Here is a 24,065-nt window from a genome sequence, read left to right as displayed (position 1 = left end):
CGGTCTCGGGCACTGGAGGGCTTGGTCACTCTTTATCATATTACATATGTTTCAGTTTATATGTTACCATCCAGTTATCTATGACTTGTAAAATTTACAGATTGTTGTTTTTTTTTTAACACCCACGCTATGATATTCAAAATGTGCCATTCTCAACCAAAAGGGTTGTATATAGCTTCAATTTGAAACAAACCTTATCGACTAGCGACAATGTGGTACCTTTTAGTTGAAAACGTCACAGATTGAGATATTTGTAAATTTTACAGTATTGTCTAAAATTAAATTAAATAATTTATCACCAATTAATTCATTATTCTAATGTTTCTGTACAAATAGGTAGGTTTTGATCTTGACTTTTTGTGTGGGTTTACCACTCCTACAAAGTCTATTACGTTATATTTAACAGTTCACAAGTATTTTAAGTTTTTTATAAATATTGTAGGTACCTATCCCTATTATTTCTGCTGGGAATGAGTTATTTCTAAAGATAAATATGATCAATGCCACTCTCAACAAGAACGTCGCTTTTCAACAAGATTTATATCTGTTCTTTACAATCAAATTGGCGTAAATATCAGCTGTACGCAGAAATCTGACGAAGAAGTGCTCTCATTGCAAAATTGGGTGACACGCCGTGAGAATAGTTAGTCTTGTGATTAATTCACTTTTTTGGTATATATCGTTTGTCACTTTGTGTTCATATGTATTTTATTAGTGCTTTGTAGTACCTATATTTCTATTAGTTAGTGCTATGAAGCATTGGTAGCCTAGCGGTAAGGGCATGCGACTTTCCATCCGGAGGTCGCGGGTTCAAACCCTGGCTCGTACTAATGAATGTTCGGAACTTATATACGATATATCATTTAATATTTACCAATCGCTTTTCGGTGGAGGAAAATATCGTGTGAAAATCGGACTAAATCGGTCCCTCCCCTCCCCCCACCCCTTCTGGGTTGGGTTGGGTTAGGTTAGAAGACAATATTAGGTATACTTTATTAGTATATGGTAGATACTTTTGACTTTTCATTTGATCAAATCATATTTCGTACGTAAGTTCCGAAAACTCATTGGTCAAAACCCTGGCTCGTACCAATGAGTTTTTCGGAACTTATGTACGAAATATCATTTGATATTTTACCAGTCGCTTTTCGGTGAAGGAAAACATCGCGAGGAAACCGGACTAATCCCGATAAGGCCTAGTTTACCCTCTGGGTTGGGAGGTCAGATGGCAGTCGCTTTCGTATAAACTAGCGCCTACGCCAATTCTTGAGATTAGTTGCCAAGCGAACCCTATACTCCCATAATAAACCGTTTCAAAAGGCCGAGACAACGCAAGAAAGATGATGTAGCACATGTGTCTTATTGCCTTAGTTTGGTTGCACAAACAGAAAAAAATTACCCTCTTTTATTTTCTCTTTTCCGTAATCCACTTGCTTCCTCCCTGTTTAGTTTTTCTTTAAATAAATAAAACAATAAAATTAAATAAAATAAAATAAAAATGAAGCTCTCTTTAAGCGTAAAACAGAAATTCCAAACCTAGCGTAACATAATGTAGCGTAAATAAACAAACTACTGACTCAGAATAATACTCGTTCTAACATAATATTACACATGTTTGCTAATCCCTTAAAGCATTAGAAAGTTTAACAAATTCAGCCGCGACATGTAAATGTGTCGGCAATTTACCCAAATCTTAAGTAGAGCGCTAAACAGGCTTACTATACCACTCTTAAATCGAAAATGTTCAAAAATAAACAAACTATAGAGGGATTTAGTACCTTTTTCGTCTGAGGACGGTCATTCCACGGTTACGTCGCTTCCAAACACCGTAATGTCCGCTAATAGTTATTACTGAACACTTACAGTTTATCTTAAGCTAACAGAGTTGACACTAAAGTCATTAATCATATTTGGAGTTTCTTAAACGAAATTCAAGTGTACTTAAAAGCATTATTTGTGGTTAAAATGGCAAAACGCAAAACATGAAATCTCCGGTTCAGTAATAAATGTTCGTTAATAAAAGTTCAGATTATTTGATAATGTTGCTCCCATTTTCTCAATCCGATAATTGTGTTGGTACCTACCTACAACTGAAATAGGACTTCGAACAACGATCTGGAAACTTGAAAACCGGCCAAGTGCGAGTCGGACTCGCGCACGAAGGGTCCCGTACCATTACGCAAAAAAAACAGCAAAAAAATCACGTTTGTTGTATGGGAGCCCCCCTTAATTATTTATTTTATTCTGTTTTTATTATTTGTTGTTATAGCGTCAATAGAAATACATCATCTGTGAAAATTTCAACTGTCTAGCTATCACGGTTCGTGAGATACAGCCTGGTGACAGACGGACAGACAGACAGCGAAGTCTTAGTAATAAGGTCCCGTTTTTTACCCTTTGGGTACGGAACCCTAAAAATGAATTCCTTCGAAATAACTTATATAAACTCAATTCCAGTAAAAGGTCTACAAAGATAAAATATTCATTGAATTTAATATTTCTCACTTATAATATTAAAACTGAGTTTATTTCGATCTCTGGTAATTTCAAATCTCAAAATTATAATGCTTATAGGTATAAAATTACCTTCTCATAAAAAATGCAAATGGTTTAATGTTTGAAATTTCGCTAATCACATTAAGAGAAAAGGGGGCGGCCGTTTTTCCATACAAAGATAGTCCTCATTTTCCTCTCTGGATATTTATATTATGGAAAATATTTTTGCATAATTTGATGTATAGATATTATGGCCCCTACGTTTGACTTTTTTCGATTTTTTGATTACTATAAAAATTTGGAGCGAAGAATAGTTTTCATACAATTATTTAAATACTCCTAACTCATATTATAATATTAAAACTGAGTTTTTTTCGATCTCTGGTAATTTCAAATCTCAAAATTATAATGCTTACAGTATAGGTACAGAGGGAGACCAAATACCAGGTGGATAGATGATATTGTCCCAATAGCTGGACAAAGTTGGATGAAGAAAGCACAAAACAGAACACATTGGAAAAAGTTGGAGGAGGCCTATACCCAGAAGGGGTCCTTAAATTAAAAAATAAATATAAGTAAAATGAATTGTATACTTAAGGAATAAAAGGCTCTATTATTATTATATAGGTATAAAATTACCTTCTCATAAAAAATTTAAATGGGGCAGGCCGACCTGTTGGATGGGGCATTCTTTTTATGATTGGATTATTTATAGGTTAGTTTAATTTTTATACTTACTGTATATTTAGGTACTTTATTTATTTAATTTTAAATACTTTTATTATTTATTATAATTAAAAATTCGAAAAAAGTATATATATAAGCATGGCTGTGGTTGATATACAACAGATTGTCAAAATATTTCCAATAATGTTAAATCCAGAGAGTAAAATGAAGGACTATGTTTCTATAAAAAGGCGATTTCGCGCGGGTCCTGCACTCGTCATAAATACACGCATTCTCTATAATTCTGGATTTGACTGTACTTTTTATCAATACTTTTCTAATTTCCTGCTAACAAGAGCACTTCCAAACAGATTATTTCCTCCACTTCACTCAGTGCCTTCCAATTTCCGCTTTTCTACCTAAAACTCTGGGAAAGTACAGAAAACCCGTGGGATTCATTGTCGTCAGGTCTATTAATGAACATTTCTACTTTCTTGTACATGATACGAGTAATCAGTTACTGTCTTAACGAGTTGTTCCCGACTTCTTTTGTTTGTGGGTAATCAAGCTGGTATGAAGTAGGGCTCGCGGTCGAATCCGTGTTTCGTTTACACGTTTCGAATACCCGTGTCCGAATAATACGTAAACGGTTTTCTGGCCCGTTCCGCACGTTTAATTAAGAAACGTGTAGTTAAGACCCGTGTACACGGATAAACGGGTATTCGAAGAAACGTATCTTATTTATCCGTGGCTCCGGGACACGTCCTTGACGATAGTAGAGAAGGAACGAACGCCAGCTACAAATGAGTAGACAAAAGATTCATGACGAGTTTCTGTCATATTTAACCTTATTCCGTGGGACATAGAGTCGAAATTCAATAAACGGTTTAGAAAACCCTTTCGTGTGGTAGTTTTTGCTTGCAATAGGTATTATATACGAGTATTCACGCTTCTTATCAAAGTAGTATTTTATATAGCACTTTAAATAGCTCCTTTTTTTACGTTGCAGGTTACCAATATAGTAAAAAAACCTGCTAGTACCTATTTAAAAAAAAAATTAGAACCGTCGAGTTCAGTATGTAGACAGGAAGTCAAACTAATGTTCGAAATTGGCATTAAGTAAGTATTTATAAAAAAAAATACATTTTTAACTTGCTTCTTTATTTTTAGTTTAATTTGAGAACATGATATGAAATTGTATTTCTTGTCTTGTAGGTACACCTTATAAAACAAAGTCCCCCGCCGCGTCTGTATGTTCGCAATAACCAAACCTCACCTATGAATGAAGTGTTTCTTTGGGAATGTTTATGTGTATATTTTGTTAAGGTTTTATTTAAATTGGTAGAAATATGACGATGTTTGCTAATGAAGTTACAATAAATCACGCTGGCTAGGAGCCTAATCGAAAACGCTGCCCAATCTATTTGAGATATAAGCACAATGTATGGTGGAATTGTCTATCTTTCATTGGTCTACAAAAAAGTGCGCGATGGCTGTCTGTCTATATTTTAAGAATAATTAACCCATTATTAACTTCTAAAAAAACCGGAGAAGTGCGTGTCGGACTCGCCCACCGAAGGTTCCGTACAAAATTTTTTTTTTTTTTTTTTTTGTTATGGCGGCAACAGAAATACATCTGTAAAAATTTCAACTGTCTAGATATCACGGTTCATGAGATAAAGCCTAGTGAGTGGTGACAGACTGATGGATAGTGAAGTCTTAGTATTATTAGGCTTCCGAAGTGAATACTTGTTACAGAATGTATTTTATTATGCTTGACTCTCCATGCGAAGCCGGGGCGGGTCGCTAGTTATTAATAAACACTTTAAATCAACTTGTTAAAATTGCACCTTCTCAATAAATTCTAATTGTTTTTGCTCTAGGTACCTCTTACCATAGTAAAACGCTTTTTAGTGGGGTGCGGCTACAAAACAATGGAAAACATTTTCTTGTGCAGATGTTTTGACCTTATTACAACGACATAAAGCTTATAATTGTCGGTGACACTTGTGATAATAGTTTGGGAACCTACATGTTTTCGACGATGATAAACAAAAGGATATTGGAAAACAATGGATGGATGGACCACCGGTCGGCAACGTGCGCATTTAAGTTTATTACCTGAACTCTAGTGAGAAAGTGACCAAAGTGAATTATGAATGATTACCAATTTAAAGATCTATCTTAATGTAATTAGCAATATTATCGCAAGTTATCCAAGGTAGTATGGGTTTTTATGGTTCTTGGGTAAAATTCTGCCTTTCATTTGAGCATGATTACTCGATAATCCCGCTTTTGTGGTCCTAAGTTTTTTGCGCCGTTGGCAGGTTTGTTGTTTTCGCAAAGCAGTAATAGACCCGAGATAAAAATAACCACGAAATCATTAAACTGTTATTTTTATTTAATATTGTATTCTGTCTGCACACCTATTATTAACGAAAATACTATACCATTATGTAATTATAAAAAAAAAACTATGATCGATATCAAATTTATGTCATTAGCTTAGAAGCAATCGGTTTTATTAAATGATATAAATAGTTTAAAATAAAAATTATGTATACCTACTATTAAACACAGGAAGATGGCTCAGTACCTATGTTTTATCAATACGGTTAAAAACAATTTAAAAAAAAGTAATTGTGCGGTTTTATGAAACCACGATGCAAGTGAAACTTTTTTCGGATTGTAGGTATTTAACTAAAAAAATTCGGAAATTAATTCGAATTACGGTATTAAAATCGCGGTTTTAATGTTAACTTAATAAATGGGGGCGATAGAATAAAAGTTTCACTTTAAAAATCGTACGACAAACGAATTCATCTGAAGTCATCATAATAATAGTGGAAAGTGGACCTTGTTACTATTGTACATTGGCTCAAACTGGTTCGGAGAATTCGGACCCGTTCGGAACGGTCTTAAGTACCCGTGTAAACGGAGATACGTGTCTGAGATACGTTTCTTGGGAACGTTCCTTCGAAACGTTTTCGAATCCCGGCGGTTCCGTGTAAACCGGGTTCTTAGTACCGCCGGGCTTAAGAACACGGGTATACGTTTCGGCGTGTAACACGGATACCGGGAGCCCTAGTATGAAGCTGATTACAATTATTATGGCGGGTAAAAACTGGCATTATTAATTCACAGGCAAATGTATAAACACTGTCATCGAAGCTGACAACTTCGTTTACACAAACGTTGTTAGATGATATACATATAGAGTACGGTATATACGTTAGATTTTTATTTTTTATGTAAGTATCTGTGTTTTTTTAAATATTGTTACTTATAACAGTTTTTATGTAAGTAATTCGACATTAAAAGACCTTATACATCTCTAAGTAATTGTAATACGTTAGTTTGAATTCGTAGTTGCAGTTAGTTGTATATTATAGTTATAATTGTTGATGTATTATATTTGCTGAATAAATGTTGAAGTTTGAAATTTTAAAGTTTGACATAATTGTGCAGAAAAGATGATAAATAAAATTTACATTAATTGTATAAAACAAAATTAAGACTTCTTATAAAATAAAACGATTAAAACTAAACCTACCTAAAAAAAATAAAAATCCCTGTAACAAACTTGGCAAAGTGCCCATCACGCAGGCAGCATTCCCGCGCTGTATCGCGATATAATTGTGCAAGTTTGTCGTACAAATAAAAATTGAATAATAGGTAGGTATTGGTACGTGCCTTAAACTAACATAGCTAAGTAAATGACTAAACTTGGATTTATTGATCTAAGTATTAGGTAGGTACATCTTCCTTTTAAATAATTCCTACACTTCTTCAAACCTCCTCAACACTATCGAATTGACCTTTTAGCAACCTAACTCCCTAATCAATAACTATCGACATTAAAATGGAATTATTCAGAACTTGACCTATAGTATCCATTACGTACCTAGTCTTTTATTATAGTAACATACTCGTAGCTACAGAATACCGTCGGTATCCAGGCCACCTCTGGGTCATAGTTCACGTCACCTCATTTGCACTGATTACGACTATTACGTAACCGCAATCCTATCGCAATGTATCACTTGCATTGCTGCTTTACTTGGTCAAACACTTGAGCGTTTGCTTAAAGATTAGTAATGGACATAGCGTTGGGTACGCCATCGTCGCGTTGATAGTAAGTGGAACATGCTTTTACTTTCGCCGTGGGAAATGGCGGTCACGTGGTGTTATGTCACTTATTATTTAAATGTTTTTGCAACTACTTCAATGGGTTTAGGTGTTCTAGAATTTATTAGATTTTAGACGACGAAGTAGACCAGACAAAATTTTAAATAACCCGCGTGGTAAAACTTTTAACAACTTTATCATATAAAACTCTCTTTGCCTTTTGCGCTAAACAGTAGACCGTTGTTTAACTAATACCTATACATATAGGTACAATACATTACTGTGCCTAAAGTCGGACTTGTCATAGAGCAGAGTTTATTCCAGTTATTAATCGTTATCTTCTGAGAGTCACTCAAATCTATTTATATTTGTAGAAATTTTGATCTAGGTACAAGTTTATTTTTACGTATTTAATTAAAATCTTTTTAAGTGTCTACACCATCTGGTAAAAAATCAAAAGCAACGCAATTCTTAAAGTTTCGTCCAAGGCCTGAATGTGGCTAAGACGATCGTATTAAATAGTTATCATCAAGGACTTTCTCGACATAACATTGACCGCAAACTAAAAGGTTTTAAAATTATGGTTACACAACGTAAAATTTTGACACGAAACTATAATAAATGGCAAACCTAAATTAAAACAATTTGAAGATAAACTACGTTTTTAACTTTATTCAAGAGTAAATTGACAGTGGATACACGTTGTATATAAATTTATATAAATTGACTACAAGAATTTAAGTAAATTTGTACATTTATTGTTGTTCTGTATTCGAGAGATTATAATAAGTACCTATATAAAATTTAAGCATTTCGACCTAATATTTCGAATTAATTCTGCCAGTGCCAACTTTGATGTAGATATCAGATACAGAGAAAAAAAAACAAAAAAATTGTTAACGGGTTCTGTGGTTTCGAAAATGTTGTTTTCCATTCAACATGCCACAATGTTTTATGAAATCGAAACAAAGCCAAAATAACGAATAAACTTACACAAAGCTCTGATTTATTGAGAGATTATGAGATGTTGGTCTCTTTGTAGTGAGTAAAATCTTTTGGTCTATTAGGTAAGTAAAAGACGCAACAAATTCAATTGCGAGAAGCAAACCCTTCACACAATAATTTAATATCAGAGTAGATATAGCTAAAAGTAAGGCTTTGTTCGCTAAAAAAGTGAAAATGGCGGGGAAATACGCCATTTCGTAATTAAAAAAAAAATTAAAATTTAATCTGTTTATTTTTTGGAGTTAAGGAGTCTAGGTTGAATTATACAATACTATTACATTTTTTTTTAAATATGTTGTTAATAGGGAAAAAATTATTCTCTCATTTTAAGCATATGTTTCTTTATAATGTATGGATCTAGCTTGCCCACATATTTTACCTTCTAGTGAGCTTATTAGTTCATTTGGAAATCTATTCAATATACACGGTACAATGCATTTCCATATTCTTCGACCGTATTCATAATGGAAAGTGCCATAGCGTCGCTCTAGATGTGTTCTCTCTAGAAGTCAACAGACTTCCGAGAGGACATCATTACGTATGAATTGCAATACCTATAATTACGATAATACTCATTACTCAGATTATTTTAAGAATTAAATATATTCGGGGCCTACGCGAGCTGTCTAATTTTCTTATAATCCATACTAATATTATAAATGCGAAAGACTGTCTGTCTGTTCCCTCATCACGCTTAAACCGCTGAATCGATTTAAATGAAATTTGGCATAGAGATAGGTTAAGTCTCTGAGAAGGACATAGGATAGTTTTTATCCCGAATATCATCCCTTAAGAAAGTAAAAAGCGGGATGGAATTGAGATAATTAATGAAGTGCCTGCTAATTTGTGTGCATAATATGCTTAAATTGAATAATTGCTATGAGAATTTTTCCAGGCGCTATACTTACTTTAGCTGCTGTTACTAAGTCCACGCAGACGAAGTCGCGGGCAAAAGCTAGTTTATTATATACGAGATTTGATACAAAAAAGATCCTCTGATATGTCTGATGATTATGTTTTATGTAAAAATCTTGTATGTAGTTTTCAACATTAAAATCGCCAAATTAGTAGATGTCGATAACGACATCTCTTATATGTGACGTTTTTAACCAAAAGGTACCACATTGTCGGTTGTCGATAAGGTTGATTTTAAATTGAAACTATCTGGAAATGGCGCCTTATTGACAACCGACAAATAAGTACCCTTTTGATTGACAATGGCACATATTATCTTTTTTCACAAGAGTATAAATTGTTCCATTAAGTCGTGTTTCCAAACAGTAATCATAATTATATGTTGTCTGAATAAGCTTGCAAAGTTTTTATAATTACATGTTAGCAAAATTAAAAATGCATTGTAAATGCGCAGGTACACTGTAGTCTTTTCATTGATAATATTGTATTTTTATTCTCACGTGTTTGAAATCATACATGTTATAAATTAACTCTGAATTCACCACTATATCTTTTTTTAATCAGATTCTTTTTTCTGTAGCCTGGGAACTATAGGTCTACCACGTATCTCAGACGGTTGGCAAAGAAGTTGTGCGATGATTTTCTGGTAAAAGGTACAGCTAGCAGCTGACCATAATAACTTCTTACAAACCGTCGCGATTAAACGTTAAACCTATACTTACATTAAATCAATCCTCCTGCACCCAATGAACGGTTCTACTGCCTTGTTCAAACCAAATTGTCAATATAGGTAAATAAGAACAAAAAAAACTATACCTTTTCTTTTGAGTGCTAGTACTAGTGTAAGACAAATATAGTATGATTCTCTCTGTCTATGTTTGAAATGAGATTTCATTTCATTTCATTTATTTATTTCTTTAACAATAATGCATTGTGTTAGAAATCTTACGAACTAATTACATACATGCTTATAACTTAATTAAATTAAACTGAGTAATTATGGGACATGTCAGCAAATAAATATATTTTTAATAATAAAATTAAATAACAAGTGAAGACAAGTGAAAAACAAATAAAATAAAATTCATAATTTGTAATAACTACATACAATTTAATTAATTATTTGATAACATGTCAATCCATACAAAAAAACAAATACTTAACTAAAAAAAAAAACAACGACTCATTTACGATGCACATGTCAAACTTAAATAGATTCTAGAGACAGTCCTTTGACCAACTATAATTATATTATAAGGATAGTTTTCACGTGAACGCTCCGTAACGAACGAAACGCAACTGTCACTGTCGCACTAATATAGAAGAGAAACAGACAGTGTTTCGTTATCGTAGCGTAAACGATTGTCACCTTGGCTAGGTACCCAGATGATCGCAATGGTCAAGCCTGAATGAACAATACCGGATGGTTGCGCAGACGCAGACGGTTCCCATGACAACGGTTCCCGTGAGACGCGCATCTAGCTTTTATACAGATTGTCATCTCTTACGCAATCTGTCAATTTAACTGTTTTATTACATACATAATGTGTTGGTTTAGTTTAACTAGTTTCGTTCATCTCATTTATTTATTTGGTGCATCTAGATTGCCTAGATTTTATTTTAATTGTATGTTACTAACCTTAATTAATTTTAAGTTTTGTTGTACTTACTAATACTTTATGGATCAAAATGATTCGAAATAAATAATTTAATTTAATTGATTATGCAAATTTCACACAGGCAAAAACAATATAATAGGTACTGTAGCAATTTTGGTAATAAATAAAAAATATAAATGCCACAAGATATATATATTGATATTTACAAGCCACGGAAATCAACCTTATTAAATAAAATGCCACGGAAATCAATTTTATAAAAATGCCACGGAAATCAATCTTATTAAATAAAAAATGGCTAAAGCCTACTGGTACCAGTGGGGATCAGCCAGGAGTGAAGGCTGCGAGTAATAAATATTTAACAGTGGTTTAAATTATAAAAGATATAAAAACTGAAATTACTTTTTCACCATCACATCCAATTCCTTCTCACATTGACAGTTTTCACACCTTCCATCTTTTTTTCATTCTTTTGGCAGTTGTCAAAGCAAATCAAAGAATTCACTTGTAAAGAAAAAAGGTTTCTCCTAAAGCGTTATGCTGCAGTACCTATATTTCAGCTTATATTACTTTTCGTATAATGATCATTTGTATTAATAACAACAATTAAAAACAAAATTACAATTAAAATAAGCAACATGAATAAGGTGTATAAATATAGACTTGATAACACGGTTCCTTTTGTCCATAAGTTAGTTACCCTTAGAAAGCTAGCAATACTAGCACAGTCTATAATATTTCTGGCTACTTTCCCTCAAAGTTTTCGGCTAAAGAAACTCTCTACATAAAGCCTGCATTTTGGTTTTTTTTTTTTTGGATTATAACGTCTACTTTCAATGTTCGAATTATTTACCAGATTCAGTTACCTATAAAATTATCCGTAATGCGTGGTAATGCTAATTTGATGAATACATTTTAGAAATTAAAATTCAGTTTTAGAAATCTATAAAAATATTTCCATAGATTGTTTTAATCTGCGATCCACGAGCCATAATCCTTGTCGGGTTGTCTATGGTGAAGTATGGTGTATATGTATAATATAGTTTGTCAAAGGACTGTCTCATTTCAAACATAGACAGAGAGACTCATACTATATTTGTCTTACACTAGTACTAGCACCGTAGCACCAAAAAGAAAAGGATGAGTATAGTTTTTTATATTCTTATTTACTGCCAATTTGGTTTGACCAACTATACTTTCAGTGCTTTACTTACATGTTTGCTGCCTACCTTATGACAAGGCTTTCCCTGTAATCATGTCTCCATACATAAACGTCACAAACGCCAATCAAACGTGAAGTTTATCACCTTCGAGACACGAGCCGACCGCAGCATCAACAAGGAAGAGTTGCATCATACGCTGAAAACCGCGTTTTATAACCAGACAACGATTATATACACTAATGTTTATTCTATTAGGCATCCGTAACACAAACACTACTTGCTTAGCATAATTATACATGATAGCAGATTTAAACACGCTTAAAAGGTGTCGAGTATGACCACGCTAAGTGCACAGACTTGACACTCCGGGCAGTGACAATGTATGGCCGATACATCATGTAAAACTATGTAGTGACTTAATAGCTTGGTAATTTTATACAATGATTATGGCACTTCGAAAGTCTACAATTTTATACATTTCCCGGCAATATACCTGCAAAAAACTGACTTTAAAAAAGATAAAATTAAAATATCATTCCTTTTATATGCTCTAGCAACTGATACCTATGTTTGAACACTTGAAGTCTGTCAACTAAGTTTACATAACTAGGTACATTAATTAAATAATCACGTACTAAATGACCAATTCAAACTGCAAAATATGCAGTTATGGTAACAGTCGTAACAAGTAATTTTTGTTACGACTGTTACCGTACTGTCATAAACACTTACGTTGTTGAATTCTTAATGACCAACGTGTGATACCCATTCAGCAAATTGCATAGACATTTAACCGCTATAGGTAGATAAACACATAATTTTCGCGAACAATAGTTCAGCTCATTATTTATATCTCTGATTATCAGCATCACTGATAAAAACAATGATACGAAGATACGCGCTACAAACCGAACAATGCCAACAAATCCACGCAACTCGATTATCGCACAAACATTACCAGAGAAAGTGTGAGGGTAATCCTTAAACAAAACATTTCATAAACAATAACAAGCATTTAACTTAATGAACTTAGACCCTACAAGTAAGTGTTAAGGCCGCAAATACTACTTGCAAGTTATTGAAGATATTACATGTAAGCCGTAACGAAGTAATAAATTAGTGTCTCACGATAATTAGAAGTTAACATTGTTAGTTCATGAGCATTATGAGCAAGTAGCAACTGAACGAATCAGCCGTGAAACATTCATTCAATTTATACTTTCTATGAGTCACAACAACACAATATATAATACTTTTTCTTAAACGATCATATCATATCAATCTTCTTTAGGTGAGAAGTGAGAATATAATTTTTACAGTGTAAAAAACGCTTTAGATACTTAGGTACTCTCCCTCATTTGTGTCAAGTGTGAATACAGATTGTTCAAGTATTTTGCAATTATTATTATTATTTAATAAGCAGGCAGGCAGTTATGGCAACTGATATGGCCTGTATCCAGTAATCATAAAGATATATAGTTATCATGAACGAGTATTAGATGTTGTGTTATGCTTGTCTAATTTATTTTTAAACTGGTTCACATTTTGTGCTGAAACTACGTCTTCTGGGAGTTTGTTCCAAGCCCTTACTACTCGGTTGCTCAGAAAGTGTTTGTAAGTGTTACTGTGAGACCTATGCCTTTCTAGCTTTAAATGATGACCTCTCAGACGGTCGATGTTGCACTTGAACATCTCTTGAAAATCCTTGAGGTCATATTTGCGATAAATTATTAATCAATTAGAACCGTTTTCCGTGTTTGAATCTATAGGATGTCCCATGTAGGATCCTACATCCGATATCAGATCGGAGTTCGGACAATGTGAAAACGCTAAGTCTGTTGGTAAATTCCTTTTACGAAACTACTTTTGTCCCGAGATGGGCCCTGTGAACGGACCGTAAGAGCTCTGGGAATCCGAATTTAAATAAATTTGCATGTTTTAATGGTTGTCATTGTTTCGTTCACTGCGCAACTCGCGTCTTTATCTGTGGGTTTTTGTAGAATCATTAAGTGCTTGAGCAAGAGCAGAGTACAAGACTAGACAAACATTGAAACAAAGGGGACGATTAGGTGCGTGAGGTGTTAAAGTATTTACGGCTGTTATGGACCTTTGCCGCTTATAAGGTTGGTTATTATGCCTGTCGTTGATGATTTGCCTGCGTGCGACTGGTTTCGAATCTTTCGATACGTTGTTTGTGTGTGCCAAATTTTTAGTCATTTTTGCTTTTTTTAAGTTTTATTTTCTGTTCTATACAGCACAACCGAGGTTCGAACCCGCGATATTTGAACACCAATCATCCATTTGTCGTTATTTTTTTTTCCTATTAGTCATAGTCATAGTCATAGTCATTTATTTTATAAAGCCAATTTACAAGTCAGTTGCTAAATAACATCAAATTACTATACAGTAAAGTTCATCGATTACGTTACATCATATTAAAATAACAGTAAAATAACTTACATTAAAAATTACAATAATTCATTAAGTATATAAATAGTAAAGTCACAAATTCATTGAAATTATTATAACATCCATAATAGCAATATAAAAATAATAAAGTTCCTCTAAGTAACCGCATAATCCTTACATTGTATGTAATTTCAAGTCGCGACAGACATTAAGTATTCGAAAAGCTAAAGTTATTAATTTGTATGTAAATATAAATTAATTTGGTACGCAATAAAGCAGTGTCAAGTTCACCAAAACTATAAATAAATATAAAAATAAAATAAAATCGTTTAATTCAGACTTCTTCATAATGGTCCATACATGTTAGTACTTATTGTACTTAATACTGTCTTAAGCAACTAAAATAAATTATTATAATATCCCGTTAAACGTTTTTGGTAAGTTAAGTGCACTTATTACTACTAAGGCCATTTGCGATAAAATCTGCCATGAATCCCTTTGTCCTCACAAATCTGTTGCGGTGCTTCCAAAATCAGCCCAAGGTCAACCAAGGTCGTACTCATTACCCGTACCCACGCAATGACGAAAGTCTTCTGTTTTGTTTAACAAGTCATCAAGACTATCATGATGACTCAGTGACCTTAGAATCTAGGTTTTAATAATGACATTTGGGACCTAAATGCCATTAGCCCTGTTGTGGTCAAGTTGGATTCAGGTCCCTAATTGGGTTAGCTCATTAGCTATGCTTATTATAATAACAACAGTAAAAGTTACAAAGTCAGTTTAAATTACAGCGCCTTGAAATTTTATATTATATATAATTTTAGCCGCAAAGCCCACAAATAACAAAATTCCTAATATAGATATTTATTTATATAAAAAATATTAAAAATTAGGTATGGGGGTTTTCAGAAAAAAAATACCATTTACTTTTTTTCCAAATAACAAAAATGAAACACCTGTATATATACGCTTGTTTGATACAAATAAACATTCATTCATTCATTCATTCGAAAAACCATCAACTTTTGGGTTATTTAGGTTCGGAATCACGAGTATTGAATGAGACAGAGAATATAGTGTCCCCAGTTTTTCATACAAATTTTGCGTGTCAATTCTGTAACGGTCCATACAAAATGTATGTGAAAAAGCGTGTATGTTTAAGAGCGATACATGAAGGTATAGCCTTATCGTAGCTGTTTTCTATTGTTTGTTTCCGTTGTAGTTCGGCAGTAAGTTTTCCCGCTGTTTCCATTAGGGCCACTATCGCGTTCCAGGGTTAGCCAACTAACTCGATGTTAACCGTTTATACAGTACAGTTTAACCCTGTATAACCGGATAAAACTCCGAATTAGTTGGCTAACCTTGGAACGCGCTAGTGACCCTGAGGTAGGTGAGGTTCAAATCAAATATTACGTAACGCAATTTGGGGAGTAAGGGGGAATCTTGTAAAACGTTACGCTGACTTACAGGGGTGGGAGGGGGTTTCGAACAAGGCGTTACGCAAGATATTTTTATTTATAAAATAAATTACAAGAAATTTAAATCTCCCAAGTTGGCATACTTTTCGTTTATGTTTTACAGGGAATCCATAAAGAGCTTATTAGGACAAAAAGCTAAAATAGGAGAATGCATGAGCAGAACAAGTAGGATGATGCCAAAAATTTATAAAATAAGATATTTTTCCCCTCACTAGCTCGGAAAGCCGTCTTTTATCCTTTAAAACAAGCGGGGAAAAACGCATTTTGTCCACTAGTTGGGAAAGTAATTTGACCTTGGATGGAGCGTGTTTAAGTAGCTTGACAGATAACAAAACGTAAAACGCTCATAATAATGGTTCGTTCGATATTAATTATCATTAAATAAATGGTTTGAGAATTTAATAAAAAAATACCTGATTTAGCTTTATTTAATGATTTTAAGTCATAAACCTTAAAATTCCATAATAAACGTTTGTTTTTTAATAATTATGTTAAATATAATTCTGAACGCACAAGTTAAGTCGACGCAATTTCAAAACGCATCATTGACATTTCATACGTCAGAAATGTCAACATTGTCAACAAAAATTTTACTTAAAAACTTCTCACGTAAAAGTACAGAATTTCCGAGTTTTTTGTTATATCGTAAAAAAATTAGATGTGGATGTTGCACTTTCCTCGCTATAGTGAGGGGAAAAGTTTTGTGTTACACACGGGTGCAAATGTATTTTACTTCTCGTGTGTTAAAACACTCGCGGGTAAAATACAACTTTGCACCCTTGTATAACAAATAACTATATTTTAAAATATTTATGTGTTATTTTTCGAAGAAAAGTAATAGTAAGCATCAAAATGATAAAACAAAACGTATTAAAAGGCGGTTGACCACAATACAGGATGTTTTGAATAATGTGAATATATAGGTCATATAGAGCCATTTTTTTCTATAGTACCAACCCCGAAATCACAAAAAAATCTGATGTTGACATTTTCTATAATGGGAGAGTTAATTAAATTAAATACAGTACAACTCGAGTTTGTCGTTCAATATATTCTGGTAGATTGCCGTTGGCAGCTGTTGGAGGACGTTATATACGCATCCGATCGTTGCCGATCTTCGAATTTCGGACGCAATCGGCCGTTCCGTGACGTCACTTAAGATGCGTTCTGAACAAGTATCATGACGTCATGACATGAGTTGCCTGTTGAAGCTCAGTGGCGCCCTCAAATAAATTTCTTCAATTTTATGTACTACTTTGCGGAACATAATTGTGACCTTAAGGTTAAAATGGTCACTTGGGTGTTACGTAACTTTTAGGTAGGGGGAGGGGGGTACAGAAAAACGTTACGGCGCGTTACACACGGGTGTCAAAAATCTTCAAAATTGCTTTACGTAATATTTGAACGCCCCCTAGTCATTGGCATTTGTTATCAATATAAACCATAATCTAGCTACTTGCCGACATACTTGTCTACTAACTACTACTACCTCCCAGTAACCTACCAGAGCACTGGAAGCCAATTGAACCAGCGTACGTGCTTCATGCTGCGTGGGTTGCGCAAGAGCATGAATATTGCCACCGCGCAGGAGTAATGGCAGATGGACGATAAAAGCTAGGTCGTGCGTACTTTACGATGGCAATACTTTCATTGAAATAGATACTTTATCCTGTATGTAGACCAGAGGTTCTTTTACATGCTTCAAATATATTAAGCGCTTAAATATACCCACTTCCCATTATTCGCTTGAGCTGAAATTTCTTTCGTAAGTTTGGTGACAAAGCAATATTATGGTACCATCAAGTTGACCTGGATAAACACGGGGAGTGGTCATAGGAACTCTGGGATAAAACAATGCAATCTTATCGTGTTTGGGTTTGTAAAAATTTTTTTCACCAAAAAATGTTTGTTCTATACAGTGGCAACTTTCTTGTCGAGACAACTCAAAATAACATCCTACTCCCAACTCCTCGGTTAACCATTAGGCAATTTTACACAATCGTTTTAAATTCTCAAAGCCTGCGATTTAAATATGTTAATACAAACTTTCCATATGCGAGATCGACGTAAAAACCAAAATATGTAGTGTTTTGTCACTGGCGTTTGCACGCGACGCACGCGCCAATTTCACTTTGTTTACTTTATTATCTACTGACTGTTTTGTAAACCGCGTACGCACTGGGGTCACTTTCGCGGAAGACACTTTGATCGTTATCTTAAATTTATAGCTATTATTAAAAGCATGTTAAAGCTTCCAAAAAAAAACACTCTATTGTTTGACATAATTATTGAAAGTCATAATGTTATGATTGACACAATAGTCATAACTTGGTTTTTCTCAGAAACGCGTATAACTTTTCAGGATTGCCATAAAACAAACCTAACCTAACCTATCTATAGGATAACCCGAGGAAAATCCTGAAAAGTTAACGGTTTCAGGATTATGACTAATGATAATCTGACAATCATTACTTTCAATAATTATGTCAAACAAAGGGACCCCTACATTGTCTACCATGCAATTTCCCGTCTATCGAGTACCTAGATGTCCTAGATAATCTGCCTCTGCTAGAATCTAACGGTATTCAAAATGTATAGAATCTGTCATGGTTTAGATTTTTTTTAATTTGCTCACTATTGTACTGCACAGCAGGTTGTGTCATAGGGTATTTCGATGACACTTATTGATGCACTCTGCGAGTCATATTGTAAAATGAAACAACCGTTTCTGGGGCCCATTTCTCTAACGGTATGAGTCTAATATTATTAGTGTGTTGCCATGGTAAGCCATACGATTTGACAGTTCGTTCACGTATAATATTAGTCTAATAACCTTCGCGAAATGCGCCCCAAGGGCCCATTTCGCGAACGATATTAGACTAATATTATTAGTATGGATGGTATAGAAAGGATGCCAATCTCTTATGGCAGAATTGTTGCAAAAGTGACCGCTTTCAGCTTTAAATAATAGTTCCTAATCTCTCCGGTGGCGCTAGGTAGGCTCTGAGACCAAAGAGTATTGTAATATATAGGAGACTCTATATCATGAACCATAGAGGTATAATAATGTAGAGATGAAAGGAGGGGAGGGGCATCAAATAACCCGACCAAATTACGTAGGTTGTTTCTGGTATGTTGTCAGGAATGTTAAAACGTGTTTTTAATTTTGTCGCATTGCGTATGTTCTGTCCCTCACGGTCGCACATCTATATAAATACTAGGTGTATGGTCTAGGTACTTCAGTGTATGGTGGCGCCGCCTATTTACTGTTTTTTGCGGTCACTTTTTGATACATGAAGATTCATTTCCTTACCTCTACCTTCCATAATTATTAGTCCACGAACTGTCAAATCGTATGGGTTGTCATGACAACACACTAATAATATTAGACTAATATCGTTCGAGAAATGGGCCCCTGGCCTTTTATTCCACCGTAGCCGTATTTTGTTTGTTTCTCTAACGCCTCATTTTATTTGTTTCCAGGTGTTCGCGGCGCTGCTGGTGGCCGTCGCAGCCAAGCCCCGCCGGAACCACTACAAGCGGGAAGGTAACGTCGGTTTGAAATACTAAGGGCCTGCGTGAGAGTCGATGTTCACATATATTCGACGACCGGACCGGTCTGGCCTAGTGGGTAGTGACTGCCTGTGAAGCCGATGGTCCTGGGTTCGAATCCCGGTAAAGGCATTTATTTGTGTGTATATCGTCGCCTAGCACCCATAGTACAAGCTTTGCTTAGTTTTGGGCTAGGTTGATAGGGACATGATAGCGGACAGGGTTGGCTGTCCCTACTTGTCGCAGTGTGAAGGATTGCATTCCCCCATCAGTGTTGTTTTATTTTAAATTTAAGTTCGATGTACATACTAACCCCTTATTTTGTAAGTTCTACTAATAAAAATATGTATCCACGTGTTACACGAAATGCCTGGTGACAGACAGACGGACAGACGGCGAGCAGTCTTAGTAATAGAGTCCCGTTTTTACCCTTTGAGTACGGAACCCTAAAAAATTAACTATTAGGACAATTTCTAACAGCTATTTCGCCATAAACACATTATTTCTATTGAAAATTAAACTATACGTAAGCTGTATACTTTCCGCTATTAAACATGAATAGTATTCACTATTAGCCAAGTGAATTTACGTAATTTCTCTTACTCAATTTCTGTAATCTCTCAAGTATTGAGTACGTACTCAAGGATGAGTGTACATAAGAAAGCGCTTCTGTTCTGTGTTTGCAATATTACCTCAAAGATGAACAAATTTATTTGCTAAACCAGAAAACAAACTTAGTTTGTGTGCAAGCGCTATTAGGAGCATTTCATGTTTGAGTGTTAGCTTTATGATTTGTCAATCTCGATATGCCGGATCTTAGAGTATGTAACCAAACGGAGACTGTAATTTTCTGTACAAAAGTCTGCCGATCTTTGCGGGGGAGGGGAACGTCAAATGTATACGTAACGTAAAAATAGCCATGTCAGATAAACGTCAGTCCATACATTGTGTATGACCAATATGACCATTGGCCGACTATTTTCGACAGAGGGGAACGCCTTTTAATGGCTACTCCGTGTGGTCCTTTAAGATTAGTCCCCACATTATCGACATAAGAATACTTTCTTAGTTACTACTAAAGCTTAACTCAAATTACAATAAAAATCATAGCATTTCCACGATTAAAAAAATAAAATGTCCTTAGTTTAGTAACTGTGGTAACTAAACGCTGTCTGCTCCGCCCCTCCCTCTCTTGGGTTAAAGACATTGAACTGGTAAGATGTGCTCTTGTCATTTATTACAATAAAATAGTACATTTTACAACTAGTGTGAAAAGACATTTCACACGTGTTGTAAACGACGTTTCTTAATACAATTGCGAAAAAATAATAAATTAATATATCATTAGTAGAATCATACCACCAAATCAAACCAAAACCAAAAGTACCTATACAGCCCGCGATACGCGAGCTGCCGCAGCCCGCGATACCTTCATACTCGTGCGCGCCCCGGCCGCGGCCGCCGCGGGCCCGGCGCGGGTTGGTCAACGACACCTCCTCATAACTCATGAGGCCCTGGTACCTGCTCCGCGCTAAATTACATTTTAACTGCGTTTCGAAAGTATAGTTTGGAACTAAAAAGTAAAAAGCACTAGTTCGAGAAATTGAGCTTCTCGCACGCTACGCAGCCACAAAAAGTACCACTTTTTGAGCAACTGTATTAAAAAATAGTTAAACAGTCTTAGTATTGGTAATAATTAATTACCGGATACAAATAAACCCATTCGAGCATCCCGACATCACAGTAACCAATTTTGAATTTTCATACTGAAGAAAAGAAAACTCGACGATTGTGTAGAGAAGGCCGTTATCATCATCATTGCCTGAGGACGTAGGTAATTAGAGTGAAAGATGCCCGCACTTTCCGAAGTTCGGTTTTTGCGGTACCTAGGCCCTCTGCTCTAAAAATATAATAACCCACATTCCTTTAACGAGCCCTAACATTATGTGATGATGGGACATAAAATAACATATGAGTTTATAAAGTGTGTATTCTTCTAATGGCAGTTCAAAAATGTACCTTTTTTAGGGTTCTGTACCTAAAAACCTTTAAAATGTACATGTAAGGTTTCCATGCAGTCAAATAATTACTTTATGGCCCTTTTTCAGTCAATTTTCTCCTTCAACTCGTAAAGGTTCTACTGTTTCACTTTTACGTAACTAGGTACGAGATAATGTGCAATTGTGCATGGAGTACCGGCTCAAAACGCAGGCTCTAACACTAAATCTAAGTTGATATAAACAATTTACAATATTTTAAATAAAGCCCCTATCCCTCTCCATATAGCGCCGCTGAGCTCATCCTACCTGCCACCATCGGGCGGCCGACCTTCTAGTAGCTACGGAGCCCCTGCGCCTTCGTCCAGTTATGGGGCCCCTCCACCCTCATCCAGCTATGGCGCCCCTGCGCCGTCGTCAAGCTACGGAGCCCCGGCGCCAAGACCCTCAAGCACTTATGGAGCCCCAGCACCTAGACCATCGTCTAGCTATGGCGCCCCTGCCCCAAGGCCGTCTAGCAGCTATGGTGCCCCAGCACCTAGACCGTCGTCCAGTTATGGTGCCCCCGCGCCAAGCAGGCCCTCGAGCAATTACGGCGCCCCGCCTCCGTCTTCCAGCTATGGCGCTCCCGCTCCAAAGCCCTCTAGCAGCTACGGAGCACCCGCCCCGTCTTCCAGCTATGGCGCTCCCGCTCCAAAACCCTCTAGCAGCTACGGAGCACCCGCCCCGTCTTCCAGCTATGGCGCTCCCGCTCCGCGCCCATCTTCAAGCTACGGTGCGCCCGCGCGTCCTCCAGCGACCAGCTATGGCGTTCCCACCGGTCCTTCCACGACCTACAACGCTCCAGCTCCTAGACCTTCCAGCAGCTATGGAGCTCCCGCACCTAAACCTTCCAGCAGCTATGGTGCTCCTGCCCCTTCTAGCTCCTATGGAGCTCCATCTCCTCCCTCAAGCTCTTACGGCGTTCCGGCTCAGCCCGCCTCAGTCCCGTCTAGCTCCTACGGCGCGCCTTCAAGCTCTTACGGCGCTCCAGCCCCGTCATCGACGTACGGCGCTCCCGGCGGCAGCAGCGGTAGTATCGGTGGAAGCAGTAGCTTCGGCGGCAGCAGTGGCAGCTTCGGCGGACATGGAAGCAGTGGTGGAAGCGGTTTCGGCGGCACCGGCTTCGGAGGTGGCAGCGGTTTTGGAAGCAGCGGACCTTCTTCAAGCTATGGCGCGCCTTCAGCACCTTCGTCCAGCTACGGGGCCCCGGCTCAGACCCCGTCTAGCAGCTATGGAGCTCCAAGCTCTGGCGGATTCTCTGGTGGACATTCCAGCGGTGGTTTCTCGTCTAGCGGCTCAAGCGGCTTCTCATCTAGCGGCAGCGGCTATTCCTCAGGAGGCTCTGGAGGATTCGGTGGTTCTTCTGGAGGCCACAGCTCAGGAGGCTACAGCTCAGGAGGTTCTGGTGGTTTCGGCGGTGGATCTGGTGGTTATTCTTCAGGCCCCGCCAGTGTACCTGATACCATCCAACAAAGCTACGACTCTAATGGCGGCTACTCTTATTAGGCGGCGTAAATGTGCTGATCAGTGCTGTGTGTGATGCTAGGCGGTCAAGTGTTACCTGATACTTTAAAGTAGCGGCAAACTTGAAATAACTTGCTAGGAATATAGTACGAGTCAAGTCAGCAGGTGTAAACGGGTGAGGTATTCAAAATGCTCTTATTTTCTTAGCAAAAAATGTGCTCAGATCATTTCGAACACTTTTTCCTTTTACCGTATTCTGCAAGTATAGTTTTTGCCTGCGAACTAGGTCAAGATTCTTTATTTATAATACATAAAATTAGGTACATCAATGTCAAAAAAAACAACAGGCTTTAGAAAAAATCTTATGACATTAATAATTATCAACTTAAATATGTAAATTACTTAAGTCTGCCATTGATATAGAAATATTAAACAGGTATCTAATTAATAAACCAGAAGGCTAGCAGAATGACCAAAATGTATTTCAACTTCTTATTAATTTTGTAAAACGAGGGCATTTGTTTTAATTCTTCGGAGATTTAATGTATATGTCATATGCAATTTAAGTTTAATGTCAGCCTAAAGTCCGATATCAGAGATTTTTCACTCGATTGAAATTGTATATTAAAAAACTTTGTTTTTAGTCCTGAGATTTCCAACTTTAGGTTTAGGTTCAGGCCCTTCCACCGCCGTTCCGTGGCCGTGTCGTGTCGTGTCGGTCTCGTCTCGTTATACTCACTGTGTATGTATCGTAGCAACGAAAAGTATTAATTATTTAATTTTAATAAGCAATTGTACAAAATTTAGTTTAAGTACAAAATATTTTGTAAAAGTAAAGTTTTGTAAATACCTAAGTGTTTATTTTTCCATCTTTATTGCAAAAGTATCCTTTTTTACCATTAATTCCAAAATATACTTTCTGCAAGTGAATGCCTTGAGTCTGTAGTGTGGTTACTAATCTGGTTCAAAATTTTACAGACTACTTTAGACTAGTTAAGTCAGTATGGTAGGTAAGTCAAAAGACAGGCGCGGACGCGGTAGGTCCAGACGAAGATGGCGGGACGACTTCCTCAACAACTGGCTGGAAGAGACACTAGGTCGTGAGTCGTGGAGATCAAGGGGAGAGGC

General features: G+C 36.2%; 1 protein-coding gene across 2 annotated transcripts in view; it reads left to right on the top strand.

The window, feature by feature from the left end:
- LOC134755362 (pro-resilin) overlaps window positions 1-23,791 on the top strand; it is a 34,023-nt gene extending 10,232 nt beyond the window's left edge. The window contains exons 3-4 of one of the 2 annotated variants that reach the window (XM_063691902.1): window positions 19,366-19,429; window positions 21,700-23,791. In XM_063691902.1, the coding sequence (XP_063547972.1) occupies window positions 19,366-19,429; window positions 21,700-22,979 (1,344 nt within the window). In that variant the 3' untranslated portion in view covers window positions 22,980-23,791. The remainder of the gene's footprint in view (window positions 1-19,365; window positions 19,430-21,699) is intronic. The other variant, XM_063691903.1, reaches the window with a different exon arrangement.
- The last annotated feature ends 274 nt before the right edge of the window (window positions 23,792-24,065 follow it).

The sequence above is a fragment of the Cydia strobilella genome, chromosome 2 (genome assembly GCF_947568885.1).
Source record: "Cydia strobilella chromosome 2, ilCydStro3.1, whole genome shotgun sequence".
Lineage (NCBI taxonomy): Eukaryota > Metazoa > Arthropoda > Insecta > Lepidoptera > Tortricidae > Cydia > Cydia strobilella.
This window is presented reverse-complemented; position numbering and strand designations above follow the sequence as displayed.